Raw genomic sequence first — 17,774 nt, 5'->3', positions numbered from 1 at the left:
CTGTGTATAAATACAATAGTTTGGAGAGACAATGGGCATCAAAGCTGAATCAACAGCAGATCTGAAAGATCAGATTTAGGAGACTTTCTGCAAAGGTCAAATGTGGAAGGATCTGGAACTGACTCCAAGTCATATCTTTCCCCCTGCTTCTTTTCTTTCAGGTAACACAGATAGACCAACATTATTTTTGATAAACATAGGAGGATATGTAGTAGGCTGAACTATGAAAACTTAAATTCCAGATTAGGTTTCCTTGTACTTGAAATGCGTAAAATATGTCAGGAACTGACTCCTTTTTCCCCTCTGATTGTTGTCTATACGGAGAAAAGCATAATGTTCCTTAGCAATAGTACTTGTTGAGAAGCATAAAGAACTAGTGTTAACAGCGCAAATGAAAGAATGAACATAAAAGATGGTTTAACATGACAAATGAGCTGATGAAACAATAAATGTAAACAGGAATGTTACCGTTTACGGAGGTTGTCTAGTTTCAAACTTTCATATACAGTATGCAGTGTATCTTGGGTCTCTGCCAGCAATTCTGCATACAACGAACTTTCAGCATTATGTGACGTATCCACGACTGATCCAGGTGAATACGATCCCTGCTGATCAATTGAAGTTTCTGAAAATCCAGATATAGGATAGCTTTTGCTGTATTGCTTATGATATCTGCTGTTAATAAGGAACTCCCATGAAGAGCATGAAACAGAATCTGAAAGCTTTTCAGAATTATGACTAGACTCTTTGCATATTTGTGATATTACACTTTGAAAGGACTCCCACTCAGAATCAGCAGTCAGATCCGTCCTACTCAGATATGCTTGATCACCATTGCGCCAAAGAAGAACAAGAAAGTGATTATACAAAGTAGAGCGCATCCCCTCAGCCATTGCAGTGATGCAATCATTTGCCAAGGACGATGATGGATTGCGTCGCCAAGTACATCGGTAAATCTGAAATGTCAAAATAAAGCGGGGAATCATAATTCCATCCTGGTTAGAAACTCAACTGACCTATATCAGACTATATATGGTTATCAAAATTAACAGATCGGGGATGATAACTTAAAGAAGACTGTCTCGATCCCTCCATCCAGCAGCCCCCCCTCTCTTTGGCTCCTTCCCATCAGAAACATCAATCCACCAGGGGTAAAACCTAGCACAATTACTACTCCATTTTGGATCCATCTCTTTTCTCAACATTGTCTTCTGATGTGAGATTTTAAGTTGGTGATAACAGGTTCTAATCTCTTGGTCCTGTTGTCTTACTCTCACATTTTTATCCATGAGGGATTTAAGAGCTATGGAGCACTAACAGCAGTGTTTGCAGCCCCTCCCTTCACAGTCTATCTTCTCTTCCAGAAATACTGGTGTTTATTGGTGCTGGAATATGGAAGTCTCCTATTTCTCCAAATAACTTCTCATAAGAATAAGTTTTTCAGCAGAAAATGTTAGTAAATTTGAAAACTTCCAAACTATATAAGCCCCAACCACAATGTGGAGAAAGAGAGAAACTACTAATAATCTAAATCTATTTGCCAAGTATCTAACTTATTCAGCCAATAAAATGTCATAATTATCGAGTTAGTAAAACTACATGAGACTTGGGAAACAGGAAGTATCAACGATATAGCTAAAATCAAAACGAGACTTTGCAGCACAAGTAGAACCTATAACAGTGAGTTGAAGATATTCACAAATGCCGGACAAAAGAAGAAACTTTTACATTATGGACAACTTGGTGCCACCACAGGCCCTGAAAGGAGAAGGTAGGTTGAAACGCCAACAGGCGTGAATTATATTGGCTTTACCTGAATAGTTCCCAATTTGGGAACGCCCACATATCGTCTCTCTGTGGGACTTTTTCCCTCTTCAAATCAATGCTTTATAGAGAGGCATCTTCTTTATTAGTTTTTCGATTTAATGGACCTGTTAGTCATAAAGAGATTTATCGTTCCTGAATCAGCTTCACCTTAATTATTAGTATTTGTCTATTTGAACAAGAAGTGGGATGGTTAGGCCGAAGTGGTTGGTGAGGTTGTAACGTCTTCTGGCTATCCTATGCCTTAAAACTGAATTTTCCCTAAATTTGCAGTGGAAAAATGCACTATCACAATTTTAATATGGATGCTCCTTTAGAGCGAAATAGATGTTCTAGATTGCCAAAAATCATTTCAAAGGGAAAAATAAGATGGATGACATAATGCAAACAAGTGGGAGCACGAATGTATTTCCAGCTTCAAATAGCTACATAAGCAGAAAGCATGATCTCCTTCTAGGAATCTAGACTTAAGCCCAGGCATAGCATTTTTTCCTGCATTTTAAAGCCTATGATTGCAGAAAAGAAACAAAAGAAATAAAGGTAGGATAACTTGAGAACTGCATCTCTTAATTTTCTCCTACTCCATTCAGACAGTGTAATCCCTAATAGTGCTACTTCAACATGACAGTTTGTAGCAAATAAAAATACATGTATCAATTGTCACCTAGATGATTGCAGAAGCGACGAAAGACCATCTTCTTCAAATTACACATTTCAAAAGCTACTTGAACAATGATTTTAGCCATCAGAGAAGAAAATATACCATTCAACTCCTCTGTTTCTATAGAATGAAGGTCCTCAGTACTTACCTATTGCACAAACAATTTCATTAAAATTTTATGTGGTATAGAAACTTAGTGCGACTCATCCTAGCCATCTAAAGCTCAATGAAGGTAAAAACAGATATAGACTCACAATCTCGTTATCTGATGTCAGTCCCATCATTAGTAACAGTCACAATATGGGATGCAAAAGTCACAATGAGGAACTTACAAACTACTTCAGCCTCAAGTAACAAAAGCCAAATACAGTCAGCAACCATACCCGTCCACTGTTCACAATTACATTGATACGCTCCTCAACAGCATCGGCTAACCCAACAATTTTAGGATCATGCAAAATCTGATCTTTGCCAAGGGAAGACAACTTGAATCTACAAAGGCATTGCTTCCCGGACTGCAATTTTAAAAGGTAAAACATCATATTTCATGAAGAAATCAAAACATCAGATACTAAGCGAAAGTGACGTTCGAAGGTGATGACATCCTTCCACAAATAATTTCGTGATGAATTAAGTGGTATACAAAAGTGAATTAAAAATTTCTAAATACTTTTTATCACAATGTGGACGATCATAGGTTTTTTTCCTACACTGGGGGGTCATTTGGTTACCAGGATGGGATAGATAAGGATATCCCATGGGATTAGCTAACCCATATAATCCCACCATTTTAGTACAAAAAATACCCATAACCAAACGCGGGATAAAATACCTGGGTTTGTTATCCCTTATCCCACCAACCAAACGACCCCTGAGTTCTTTAGACATAAAAGTACATCAGAACCTCAAAAGGACATGTTCACATAGGATCTGTACAATATTGAAAATCTTGCAATATCATTCTCATGTCCTACACCCATCTAAACAATGTGCCAAGGCAAAAGTGAAATTTCCTCAAGAAGCCAAAATGTGTTTCACTGGAAAATAAACCATGACACCATCTATGTCAAGCTTGAAAATATCAGGATAACTAAACAACTACCAGGTTTACATGTCCCAGATTGTAAATTTTGGCAGGAATAGAAAGGGGACAGAAACGGGAAAAAAGAAAGGAGGAGAATAAAAAAGAAGACTTGCTCTCCTCCCACTTTAAACCTGCTCCACAATGACCTGACCTTACCCAAGCAAACTTCAAAAGAGAATGCATTTACTCTAAGCTCTTCAAAAGAAGAATCTAATGGATGAGTTCCAATAAAGGACTCAAATATCAATCAATCAATTATCTAAGCCTCAGTAATTTAGCTTGGCACCAGCTATATGAATAATCATCTATATCCATGTCACTTTATTCAGGTCTATTTCATTCCAATACCAAATATTTGCATGTTAACACAAATTAGGGGTTCTCTAAATCTAGAAATTCTCTAAATCTCATCTAAGTTGCTCCGACACGGCAATTTAGATGCCGCACCCGTGTCGACACGACACTAGTATGAGTGTGGGTATGGGATCCGTACAGGATGTGGTCAAACAATTTTTGGTACTTTGACCACGACGAATGGAAAACTTCAAGGCGAGATACTTTGATTCCCGAAATCAGAACCAACATTAGGGTAAATTTATAGAAAATAGCATACCTTATCTAGGAAATCAATCCTCTACTTATCTACAACTTGAGAATAAAAAAGAAATCCACACTTTACAAGCTATATGTAAGTATTCTACAAAATTTCTTATAATTTAGAGATTTTTTATTTTTTTATTTTTTTAATTATCTTAGTCGGGTCCCCCCAACACGTATCTGTACTAGGAGCTGTATCCCCGAATTTTAGTATTTACATCTCGAAAGATCCAACTTCTAGATCCGCACATGTGTCGGATACCCACACCCGTGTCCGAGCAACTTAGAATCTCATACATATTGATACACGGATATAAGAGTTATAATACGACTTTTGACAAAGAACGAACCTAATGTAAGTGTAACAATAACGAAGCCTTAATATCAGCCCGTTGGGATCGTCAATACGGATCTTTTGCTTCAATTGTGTTCTGTTTTTAGCTGCAGCTGCATACCTCCATATAATTTTAAATCTATATCATCCCATTTTATAACAGTGGTGTTCGAACCACCATGTATGTACCTCAACTAATCCACTGGGTACTTGCATCCTCCGATGGTATATATACAGGGTAACTCGGCCCATCAATTTTGTTTTTAAATGTAAATAAGAATTTCATTGATAATAAATAGTCCAGCACTAAACTAGTACTTAACCAAGACAAAGTAAGAACCCCCCCCCCCAACCACCCTAAAAAAAGAAAAGGGTCCCTACACTGTTAAGCTTCTTCAAATCGCATACCATTCTTCTTGCACTATGGATGATTATAGTTATTGTGTTAGTTCAGATCTATCTTTCCTTCGGAACCTTGGTGAAGGTTGTTTCCCTTGCCAAGAAGGATTCTCCAGTATTATCACTCAAGACTTGGACTTGGAATCCAGCCATCTTATTTTTATTATGTGATTTCTTTCATCTATCACGTCGTTTTCCTAAAAGATAGCCTTTTGAATATCTGAAAGACAATATATAGACTTCACGAGTTCGTCTAATCTATCGTGTCATTCATCAAAAACTTTGAGCCTAGATATATGAATTGTCTACGTTTAGATACTACGATCCCGACTAATACAGCTTCATCTTCATTATTCTTATACTGACTAAATTTGTCGCGCATATGTACTTTCTTACTTCTACTTATTCTAAAACTCTTACATGAGTATTTTCCCATAATTCTAATTTCTAACTTTTGGTTGACTCCTTTATGAGTTTCGCCAATTAACACAATAACATTTGCAAATAGCATACGTCTATTATTGGTTAGCTCATCTATAATTCTGGAGAAAAGAAAAAGTGTTGAAGGCAGATCCTTAGTGTAAGCCCGCGGTTACAGAAAACTTCCTCTATTTTTTCATTGTTCTCACGCTTATAACCACTCCTTTATACTAATCCCTTACTCAATGAACAAAACAGAAAATATCTTTTCATCCAAAATCAAGTTTTGTATTTGTATGAATAACCTCTTGTAATGTATTTGACAATGCAAATTATCCACACTTACTTCTAGCTTTCTCTAGGAAACCTTTGTACCATCTAATCTTAATTCTTCAGCCCAAGTGATGAACATTATTAAGTTAGATAAATTTCTTAAAGAAAGAAATCAAAAAGCTACACAAATCATAATGACAATCATGCAAAAATTTAAAAGGAAAATAAAAGAACTAAGAGAGAAAAACAGTATTTGCTGCAAACATACCAAATATCGCAAAAGTTGTACCTTTAAGACAAAGAACTTTTGTGGAAAAGACAACGGCACATTAGCATTTAGCACACAAAGAAATAACTTTTGCAAAATAGAGTCTGTTAGTTTAGAGCTATGTACATAATATAGTCTTGTCCCACATTGGAATGGGAGTAATATGTCCTTGTAGTGTATAGTTATAAATAAGGACCTATTGTATTGTATTCATCCATCCAATATCAATAACATATTTTCTCCCATGCTTTCTCACATGATATCAGAGCAATTGTGAGAGATTTATCGCTGTGCATAAATTCCAGCGACTCCGGGAAGAGAAATCAGTCACCAAAAGTCTTTTTCCGGCGACTTTTTCAAGGATGTTTGCGTCTGCTTTATCTCCGTCAGTGTTGTGCAAATCCAACACTACCACAAGAGTAGTCATTGTCCGGCAACCAAACCCCAATAAAAATCTCGGGCAGAAGCCTCCTCACGCGCCACCAGAAGCTCACGCGCCGGCGCGTACGCCCACTTCCGGCCATTTTTTGAAAAAATCCCTTCAGGACAGTTGGGTCGTCTCGTAATTCCGATCCTACCCCTACTGTTTTTGTTTCATTCCGACCACTTTGGCTTTTTTCCGTCAGCTATAGTAGATTCCGGCAGCTACAGTAATTCATTATTCTGTTTCAGCATTTCCTTACTCTGTTTCAGTGGATTACAGTTGATTCTTTCTCTTATTTGGTATTCCCTCCGATCCAATTTATGTGAACATGTTTGACTGGGCACGGAATTTAAGAAAAAATGAAGACTTCTAGAATTTGTGGTCCTAAACAAGTCAAAAAGGGGTCCAAAGTATTTGTGTGGTTATAAAAGCTTCTCACTGAGGGTAGAATTAGAAGTTTAAGCTAAATTATTTCTAAATTTAGAAAGGGATCATTCTTTTTGGAACGGACCAAAAAGAAAATAGGTTCACATAAACTGGAACAAAGGGAGTAATAATTTGCAACGATGTCTTTGAGATTTGATGTCTTTGGGATTTGATGTTCAAACTACTTAGTCGGGGCTTCATCTGTCGAGTTGTGGTGTAAAGGTCAAGGTGTTCAAGATCATCTAATCAAACAGTCTAGCGAATGAGATGAAAAGGCGATAGCACGTGGGGCAAAGATCGATGCTCAGTTATGTAGCATCCTGTGGCGATCTATTGATTCCAAGTTGATGCCCTTGTTTCGTCCATTCCAGACATGTTATTTGGTTTGGGCAAAGGCCCGTACCTCATACATTAATAACATACCTCGCTTCTATGATGTGATATCGCGGATGACAAACTTAAAGAAGTAGGAACTAGATATGTCTACTTACTTGGGTCAAGTACAGGCAGTCATGGAGGAATTTGAGAAGTTGATGCAAGTTTCTGCTAGTGTGGAAAAACAACAAGAGCAGCGACAGAAGATGTTTCTAGTTCTTACCCTCGTTGGACTTCCTAATGATCTTGATTCAGTACGCGACCAGATTTTGGCTTGTCCGACTGTCCCCACAGTTGATGAATTATTCTCTCGATTACTCTGCCTTGCTGCAGCACCAAGTCACCTGGTGATCTCATCACATATACTTGATTCCTCTATTCTCGCATCACAGACAGTGGATGTTCGGGCGTCTCAAACTATGGAGAATAGACGAGGAGGAGGTCGTTTTGGAAGATCTAGACCCAAGTGTTCTTATTGTCACAAACTTGGACACAATCATGAAATGTTTTATTCCTTACATGGTCGTCCACCCAAAAATGTTTACGTTGCTCAGACCGAGACTACATGTAACCAGGGATTTTCTTTATCTAAAGAAGAATATAATGAGCTCCTTCAGTATCGAGCAAGTAAACAGACATCTCCACAAGTAGCCTCGGTTGCCCAGACTGATACTTCTGTTGCTGGTAATTTTTTTGCTTGTGTTTCCCAATCTAGTACTCTTGGACCATGGTTCATGGACTCAGGCGCTTCTAATCACATCTCTGGTAATAAATCACTTTGGTCGAATATTGTATATTCACGGTCTCTTTCCATTGTTACTTTAGTCAATGGATATCAAACTAAGGCAAAAGGAGTTGGACAAGCTAACCATTTCTCTTCTATCACCCTAGATTCAGTTCTTTATGTCCCTGGTTGTCTTTTTAGTCTTGCATCTGTTAGTCGTTTGACTCGTGCCCTCCATTGTGGTATATATTTTACTGATGATTCCTTTATTATGCAGGATCGCAGTACGGGACGGACAATTGGTACAGGACGTGAATCAGAAGGCCTTTACTACCTTAACTTGCTCAGTCCTTCCACAACATGTCTAGTTACAGATCCTCCAGACCTAATCCACAAACGTTTAGGACATCCGAGTTTATCCAAACTTCAGAATATGGTGCCTAGTTTATCTAGTTTGTCTACATTAGATTGTGAGTCGTGTCAGTTTGGGAAACATACCTGAGCCTCCTTTTCACGTAGTGTTGAGAGTCATGCAAAATCTATTTTCTCCTTAGTTCATTCTGATATATGGGGTCATAGTAGAGTCAGTTCAACCTTGGAATTTCGTTGTTTTGTTAGTTTTATTGATGATTACTCAAGATGTACTTGGCTTTTCTTAATGAAAGATCGTTCTGAGTTATTCTCTATATTCCAGAGTTTTTGTGCTGAAATCAAAAACCAATTTGGTGTTTCTATTCGCATTTTTCGTAGTGATAATGCCTTAGAATATTTATCTTCTCAGTTTCAGCAGTCTATGACTTCTCAAGGAATTATTCATCAGACATCTTGTCCTTATACCCCTCAGCAAAATGGGGTTGCAGAGAGAAAGAATATGCACCTTATTAAGACTGCCCGCACACTTCTAATTGAATCTCGTGCTCCGTTGCGGTTTTGGGGCGATGCAGTTCTCACAGTTTGTTATTTGATTAATCGGATGCCTTCATCTCCCATCAAGGATCAGATTCCGCATTCAATATTGTTTCCTTGGTCAACCTTATACTCTCTTCCACCTCGTGTTTTTGGGAGCACGTGTTTTGTTCATAACTTAGCCCCGAGGAAAGATAAGTTAGCTCATCGTGCTCTCAAGTGTGTCTTCCTTGGTTTATTCTCGTGTTCAGAAGGGATATCGTTGGTATTCACCTGATCTTCGTAGGTATCTTATATCAGCTGACGTCACATTTTTTTAGTCTAAACCTTTCTTTACTTCTGCTGACCACCATGAAATATCTGAGGTCTTACCTATACCGATCTTTGAGGAGTTTACTATAGCTCCTCCTCCACCTTCGACCATAGAGGTTTCACCCATACCAACCGTTGAGGAGTCTAGTGTTGTTCCTCCTAGTTTCCCAGCCACAGAAACACCACCTTGACTTATCATCGTCGTCCGCGCCCTACATCAGGCCCAACTGGTTCTCGTCCTGCACCTAACCCTGCTCCTACTGCGGACCATGCTCCTAGTACACCGATTGCACTTCGGAAAGGTATACGGACCACACTTAACCCTAATCCTCATTATGTCTGTTTGAGTTATCATCGTATGTCATCTCCCCATTATGCTTTTATATCTTCTTTGTCCTCGATTTCCATCCTTAAGTCTACAGGTGAAGCGTTGTCTCATCCAAGATGGCGAGAGGCTATGAGTGACGAGATGTCTGCTTTACATACAAGTGGTACTTGGGAGCTTGTTCCTTTTCCTTCAGGTAAATCTATTGTTGTTAGTCGTTCGGTTTATGCAGTCAAAGTTGGTCCCGATGGCCAGATTGATCGACTTAAGGCCTGTCTTGTTGCCAAAGGATATACTCAGATATTTGGGCTCGATTATAGTGATACCTTCTCTCTCGTGGCTAAAGTTACATCAGTTCGCCTTTTTCTATCCATGGTTGCGGTTCGTCATTGGCCTCTCTATCAGTTGGACATTAAGAATGCCTTTCTTCACGGTGATCTTGAGGATGAGGTTTATATGGAGCAACCACCTGATTTTGTTGCTCGGGGGAGTCTCATGGCTTTGTATGTCGCTTGCGTCGGTCACTTTATGGTCTAAAGCAGTCTCCTCGAGCCTGGTTTGGTAAGTTCAGCACGGTTATCCAGGAGTTTGGCATGACTCGTAGTGAAGCTGATCACTTTGTGTTTTATCGGCACGCTACTTCAAGTCTCTGTATTTATATGGTAGTCTATGTTGATGATATTGTTATTACTGGCAATGATCAGGATGGTATTACCAATCTAAAGCAGCATCTCTTCCAGCACTTCCAAACTAAGGATCTAGGCAGATTGAAGTACTTTCTAGGTATTGAGGTTGCTCAGTCTAGCTCAAGTATTCTTATTTCTCAAAGAAAATATGCTTTAGACATTCTTGAGGAGACAAGATGATAGGTTGCAGACCTATTGACACTCCGATGGATCTGAATTCTAAACTTCTGCCAGGACAGAGGGAGCCGCTTAGCGATCCTGCAAGCTATAGGCGGCTGGTTGGTAAATTAAATTATCTCACAGTGACTAGACCCGACATTTCTTATCTTGTGAGTGTTGTAAGTCAGTTTATGAATTCTTTATGTGATAGTCATTGGGATGCAGTTGTCTGCATTATTCGGTATATAAAATCGGCTCCAAGCAAAAGGTTACTGTTTGAGGATCGAGGTCGTGAGCAGATCGTTGGATACTCAGATGTTGATTGGGCAGGATCACCTTCTGATAAACGTTCTACGTCTGGATATTGTGTTTTAGTAGGAGGCAATTTGGTGTCTTGGAAGAGCAAGAAACAGAATGTAGTTGATCGGTCTAGTGCAGAAGCAGAATATCGAGCAATGGCTATGGCAACATGTGAGCTAGTCTGGACCAAACAATTGCTCAAGGAGTTGAAATTTGGTGAAATCAGTCGGATGGAACTTGTGTGTGATAATCAAGTTGCCCTTCATATTGCATCAAATCCGGTGTTCCATGAGAGAACTAAACACATTGAGATTGATTGTCACTTCGTCAGAGAAAAGATACTTTCAGGAGAGATTGCTACAAAGTTGTGAGGTCGAATGATCAACTTGCAGATATTTTCACTAAGTCCCTCACTGGTCCTCGTATTGGTTATATATGTAACAAGCTCGGTATATATGATTTGTATGCACCGGCTTGAGGGGGAGTGTTAGTTTAGAGCTATGTACATAACATAGTCTTGTACCACATTGGAATGGGAGTAATATGTCCTTGTAGTGTACAGCTAGCTATAAATAAGGACCTCTTGTATTGTATTCATCCATCCAATATCAATAACATATTTTCTCCCGTGCTTTCTCACAGAGTCACCAATATCTTCAGCCAGAAGCGAAGTAAACACATAGAGAGTCGACATATTCCAGATGCAAATATTCTAGAATACATCAAATGGAAGTCCTCCGCTTTAAAAGGAAGATGAGAGGAATGCAATTCATGGCATAGAAAAATGCAATTCATGGCATAGAAATTGTTTTCTACTAAGAGGGGAAGTTATGTAAGAGAATTAGAATTGCACTTACATACAGAAGAAGAGTGTTTTCTGACGTCAACACAACAATATCCACAAATGGAAGTCCGCCCACTTTAACTCTGAAGATCAAAAATTGGCAGTCAAGACCAAAAAGTTGTAATATAGCTGGAGAAAACCAAAATATATAGTAAAACCTACCCTGGTCGAGTAACAACAACTGGTGCTGCAGCAACTGCTGGTATGCTCCAACTCATGTCAGGCTTAATATCATAGATAGTTTCAGTATTTATTTCGACAGTCTGAAGCCGCAGAGACAACAACCTTTTTTGCTCTTGGAGTAGAAAGCAAATAATGGGTGATGTATCATCATCAGTTGCTAGAAACACCTGAGAAAATTACTTGAGGTTCTAAACAGCAAGCACATATAAGGACACAAATATATGAAATCGTTCATGGAGATATGATTTTAAACTAGGACGTTAGACTCCTAATAATGTACTTCACTGAGAGCAATGCCCCGTCAAGCAACAAAAGAATTTCTATTCCTTTCCCAATTACGAGGGTAGAGGGAGTAGCATGACATTCTTTTCATTAAAGCAACAAAAGAATCATCTATAATCAAACCTTACTAGCAGCTGTTTGGGAACCCTTTACTTGCCATATCCTCCGGAATGAAAAATGCTTTGTTAGCACCCCAATAGGAACATCAGGAAATCTAGAATTTCCCATTTCAATGTTAGAATTGATTTTTTCAACAACCCATAAAGAATGCTGAAGCTTAGCTGCAAAGTAAACCAGAGACAATGAATGCACTCTATTATAAGTCAACCAACAAAGAAAGGACAATCTAATAGTTAACTAAAAATAAAAGGAGAAACCTTGGTTGTATGACGCCATCAGGGGGACACAGTCTCCAGTCCAGATGGTCCTTTCATCAAATTCTTTAATAAAGTTTAATTTCCCCCTCTCCTCAATATAGGTAGGCTGTAATAATCAGAATCAAAAAGTACAATCAAATTCGAATCAAAAACTCTAGGGAGGAAAATTCTATCCCTTCAGCTGACAAATGGAAAATACAAGTGGATTACAGGAGTAATAAACTTAAACAGTCCTTAAATATTCCTATAGGAGTATTTTTATCCCTTATCTATACCACTGAATATAATAAAACTCTTATCTCTATAAAAGTAGATAACTTTCATCTAACCTTAACAGGGTCTGTAAAACCAACAGTCAAACACTCAAACTGAGTCAAAAATAACAGAATTGTCCAACTATCAAAGCCCAGTTAAATATTCTGTTAGTGAGTCACATGGAAGTCACGTGACTCTCCACCATCTCCCAAATTAATCCTATCAGGCCCCTTTTCTCGTTTGCTTCGCACCTGTCGACCCCCTTTCTCCCTAAATCCCTTGAAATCAACCATTTAACTTGATAATGATTTCAAAAAACTAGCTTAAGGTTCTATTTCTAAAGTCTCGGTAAGTGCCAGATTAAATAGAAGGAAATGTTATTTACTTATGTAGTTTATGTTTACGGCAGTATTGTAGTGATAATGGAAGCATTAGTGACATAAGTTATACAGTGACACTAAATGAGAGCTTCGCGATGAATTTCCTCATAAAGAACAGGGTAAGGCAAGTTTAGATAATCAACTTTCCCCGGTTTGACCGTCGCCGATTTTGAACCAGCTGGATGAACAACAATCCTACAAGAAGGTATTGAGCGTGTCCTCATTGGGGTAAGCCTATCAGTTTAAAGCTTTTCTTTTAAGGTGTCAAAGAAAGAAGGAGAAGAGACAAGTTCTATACCTGATATGCAATTTTTAGTGCGGGTAGTCTTAGAAGGAGCAAGCAGATTGTAGTATAAATAGTGTGGAGAACTTTAAATAGTCTTAGAAGGAGCAACCTGAAATGCAATTTTTCTTCTTCATGTTTAGTTTAATAGTTGCCGTAACTTTTGGGAACTTACAGTTAGTTTTACAAACCGCATTAAGGGTTAGACTAAAGCTGACCACTTTTATAACGATAAGGGAAGTTTTATATTCAGCAGTATAGATAAGGGATAAAAATACTCCTATAGGGATACTTACGGGACTATCTAAGTTTATTTCTCTAGATAACAATATAATATTACCAAAGCCCAAGATCAGAAAGAGAAAAGGAATAGACAGTAAAACAAAATAATAGAGACAGAGGGGAGGCAGAGAAAGCATCATGTATACCTGAGGTTCTTCCAATGGATCCTTTAATATCAGATGTGAGGACATTGAAGACCCATCTCCCCTGACAGTAAAATCTAGACCATGTACAGCAGTACAATTCTGAAGGTTAACGTCCCTTTTTGAACGAAATGTATCACGAACACTTAATAATGGGCTCAAAGACAAAAATGGGATATGCGCTGGCGAGCTCCCTTCAGGTGCCTGTTGGAGCAGTAAACCATATGGAAGAGGCCATATGGAGGTGATGCTACGAGAAAGAGGAACGGATGTTACTTCACCTACAAGGCAAACCGCTCGGCAATTTTAACATCTTCTCTAAACAACCAATTGTAATGGCAAAACAGCAAGAACTCACTTGGACAAAAAGAGGAAAATTCAAATACTAAAAAGGTTGCCATGGGTCAGGTAATTGAAAAATTTTAAAGGATGAAAATAAATACACTTGGTCTCCTCTTTACTCAGCAACTCTTTAACTGTGAAAAGAGCCTAATTCGGAGCCCCAGAGCCTCCCATTACCAATTTACCACAAAATTAAAATCAAACCAGAAAAACTTATCGACACAATTTAGAGAAGAAAACTAATTTCTTTGCCAACAATAGTTCAAATATCAACCAAAAAACCAAATCTGCCCCTCTGCTGCACTAAACTCCAGTTCCACTTACAGTTCTGAACAACTTTATGTTTAATCATTTTAACACATCCCAAAGAGACGGTTGCAAGGGAGCCGACACTAGTTTGCTTCACTACTCTACAATTATTACCCATAAAAGAAAAGGCAGACTTATCAACTACAATCACAAAATCTCGCACTGGTACACATTTAAAAGCGTACGTGGTATTTGAACATGATGAGAACTCCAAATGTCAACCAATTCCTTCACTAAAACACATCAGTAAATTCTCTTATCGACTCTAGTTGTTCAATAAATGTCAAATTATTGATTTTTTCAAATCCTAAGTTCTATGGATTTTCCTTAACTAGAAAGAAAAAATAAAAACAATAAACAATAGGAACTAAAATAAGTAAAGTTGATCTAATGTTTTCCGCGGGACAAGTAAATCAACTTCATTTTTATTTTATTGGGGACAAGTAAATCAACTTGATTATTCAAAGAAATTATTTATATACAGTGAGACATGTGGAATAAAGCTCAATGTAAAATAGAATATGCAGCAGGAAAACTGGTTAAATCACCTGATGTGTTATAAATTGTCAAACTATCACTCTGTAGTATGCACAGAACAGCTTCTGAAGTATAGCCCATACGGCACCAGCATGCCTAAAACATCATTAAAAGTTGATTAAATATCCACCTAGAGAATATGACAGTGAACAGCAAATGATTAAAAATAGTAATGATCATGAAAATCATAAATCAAGTTCCATTTATGTGAGATATGCCATAAGCTAAGCACGACACCAAGTGGATGTGGGGAGGACTAACAGACCAAGAATAAAATTAGACAATTCCACAAGACATGTAAATTTATGTGAAACCACATATTGGCCATATAAGTGACCTGCAAATGTTGTTACAAACCAAACCACACAGGTTCATCTCAATAGTCTAAGCAAGTCAGTTATTTGCATATTTATTGAGCAGTAAAAATGCATCTAAAGTAAGAATATAAATAGTTGCAGATGAAATAGAACAATTTCATTCACATGGCTCGAATTTTATTTCAATCAAGCCACGACTTGAGCTGGTTTTGCAGATTCACCAAGCGACCAATGTTATTTAGGCTCGCCTGAGACACTATTAACTTTTTAAGCTAGGTGAAACCCAAGTTGGACGTTTCGCTTTGCTTAGGTGCTCTTTATCACAAAGTCATGTGCCTCGTCACCCTAAACTCGTCTTTAAGAGGGTGGCAACTAAACAATAAGATGGTTCTTTTACATGATCGATGTGATTTTTACTTCATATAATTCACTGGGTTACACTAGGTTTGTTGTTGTTGTTGTATATTTCAGCTGATTATCAGCTTTTTTCCAATTCTTTTGTTCTACTAAGAAATGTTTGTGTTTATAGTAACTTTTTCCTTGCAGTAGATACATATTTTTAATTTTTCATCATTAGCACATTTCTTGATTGCCCGTGCTTTTTTGTAATTTGCGCTTGAAGCCCAACAGACCCTGGCGCTTTTCTAAACTTTTTGCCTTTGACAACTCTGCAAGCTACAAATCATGGAAAATGGATCGATCATGAAAGAGACAAGAATGATAAATGAGACTAGGTATACCTATTTCAGTTCTAAAATTTAACAGTACATCGCATTTCCATGATTTCATAGAAGGAAAAAAAGACATCAAGCAACGAAAGCATACAAAAAACTTACATAAACTCAACAAGGCAATACAATAAGCAAAACCTTTATATGAATGCTGAGTCAATCATTTGTAAATCATATTCTTAGCTAGGTACATGTGTATGCTTAGTGGTAGAGTCAGTAGTGGAGCCCGGCATTCTGGCAAGGGATTCAAAAAAGTACAAGAATATCACTCAGGAGATTTGAATCTGCAACCTAAAGTAATTTAAAACCCCATTTACCACTATATTAGAAGCTGCACTTACGTTAAGGGGATTGAAAAGCTTAGATATACACAAAAAGAACTGTTTTACCCTATTTGCGCAAGTTTTTATGATTGCAGAGTTACCTTTATTACTGTGGAGGGTGATGTGAACCTCTTATAGACTCGCGAGCCTATGCTCCATATTATCCTGTAATCATGTGACAAATAACAAATAACGCCAAGTTACATCTTGATTATCACAAAACAAAATTTTGGAACTTTATTTCTTAGTTGCAATTTAGTAAACTTAAACAGCAACTCAAGAAAGAAGGCTAACAAATTTGCAACTATGAATTGAAAGAGCAAAACATTAGAAGTCCTTAAGGGATAATTTCTTAATCAAAATACCTATTCCCTCTAATGAAGAGCTCATGATCGCTCCGGTCACTTGAGGGCGACGGCAAATCGACATCATCAGCTTCATCTCTTTGTTTGGTCACTTCTGGACTGAACAGGAAGTAACGATAATCCTCCACACAATTATCGGAGGGTTTCCCGTCAAGAGCTTCGGCAATCAAGCCAAAGGGCTTGAACTCACCGAGAACAGTAAGTTCACGAGCACCAATTGACATCTTGGGAGCCGAAAGGCGTTGGGAATGAGGGGGAGTGTATTCTCTCCCGCTCTTTTTTTGCTGTTTCTTTGTTTTGAAGTGGGAGTGCCTGACTAGCTATCTGACTCATAAACCCTAACCCCTGCGCACTGAATGGCGCCCTTTTTTTTTAAGCCAGGTTGGATTCGAACAAAACTATTAAGAAATAGACCAAAATAGAATAATGGAACAAAATATATATAGGAGGAGAATGTAGAAGTTATCTTATTTAAGTGTATTTCTTGTGTGTTCTTCTATAGGCAAAGAATGTCTATTTATAGTATACAAGATACACTCAAAACTCACTAGATACATCCTAGGAATTAATAGGTACATCTATCCAAGTAGTATATTGTATAGAATGTATGGATGGATCAAATGAACATCCATATACATTCACTTTATTTATAACACTCCCCTTGGATGTTCATTTGAAAGATAATGTGCCTCGTTAAAATCTTATTAGGAACAACCCAGTGGAAAAACGCCTAGTGAAGGAAAAAGAGTACACACATCTTGTAATACGCATTGAGTGTTGCCTCATTAAAAACCTTACCAGGAAAACCCAATTGGGACAAAACCTTGGTTAAGGAAAAAATAGTACAATGCGTATTATACTCCCCTTGATGAAAACTTTATTTGATATCTCGAAGACGATGTGTCACAACCCAAAATCCACTAAAGGTCATGATTGCGCCTAACATCGTCGTCAAGCCAGCCAACAGTGATTGATCAACTTAATTAGCATTTTTTGCATTTTAAAATCATAATTTTTATTAATTAAATAGTATGAAATAGAATTTACACAATTACATTAACGAACAACCCGTAAAGACCCCCCAAACCCCGGTGTCACAAGTGCACGAGTATTTTCTAAGGAGTACAATAATAATACAACATATGTCCCGAATGCAATAAGACAGAATAAAATAATTAGTACAATGGAGACTCGGTGGACTGCGATGCGTAGCCTGGAATGCAGCTCACGTGAAGTCTCCTCAACATGTGCGCCTACGTGCCAAGGTGATCATCAATGAACATGTCAGATCCTGCGCATTTAGTGCAGAAGTGCAGCATGAGTA

General features: G+C 37.9%; 1 protein-coding gene across 4 annotated transcripts in view; it reads right to left on the bottom strand.

Moving 5' to 3' along the window:
- Positions 1–16,798, bottom strand: part of LOC104095514 (anaphase-promoting complex subunit 1) — a 54,071-nt gene extending 37,273 nt beyond the window's left edge. The window contains exons 1-10 of one of the 4 annotated variants that reach the window (XM_070197021.1): positions 16,451–16,798; positions 16,187–16,250; positions 14,726–14,810; positions 13,530–13,807; positions 12,184–12,289; positions 11,930–12,087; positions 11,504–11,691; positions 11,355–11,424; positions 2,869–3,000; positions 469–956 (exon numbers count right to left, since the gene is read on the bottom strand). In XM_070197021.1, coding sequence (XP_070053122.1) covers positions 469–956; positions 2,869–3,000; positions 11,355–11,424; positions 11,504–11,691; positions 11,930–12,087; positions 12,184–12,289; positions 13,530–13,807; positions 14,726–14,810; positions 16,187–16,250; positions 16,451–16,674 — 1,793 coding nt within the window. In that variant the 5' untranslated portion in view covers positions 16,675–16,798. Of the gene's footprint in view, positions 1–468; positions 957–2,868; positions 3,001–11,354; positions 11,425–11,503; positions 11,692–11,929; positions 12,088–12,183; positions 12,290–13,529; positions 13,808–14,725; positions 14,845–16,186; positions 16,251–16,450 lie in introns of those variants that run through there. The other 3 variants (XM_070197020.1, XM_070197018.1, XM_070197019.1) reach the window with 3 other exon arrangements.
- Positions 16,799–17,774: the final 976 nt, after the last annotated feature.

This window comes from Nicotiana tomentosiformis, chromosome 3, assembly GCF_000390325.3.
Source record: "Nicotiana tomentosiformis chromosome 3, ASM39032v3, whole genome shotgun sequence".
NCBI classification, from domain to species: domain Eukaryota; kingdom Viridiplantae; phylum Streptophyta; class Magnoliopsida; order Solanales; family Solanaceae; genus Nicotiana; species Nicotiana tomentosiformis.
The sequence above is the reverse complement of the archived record's forward strand: the minus strand, read 5'-3'. Positions and strand labels throughout refer to the sequence as shown.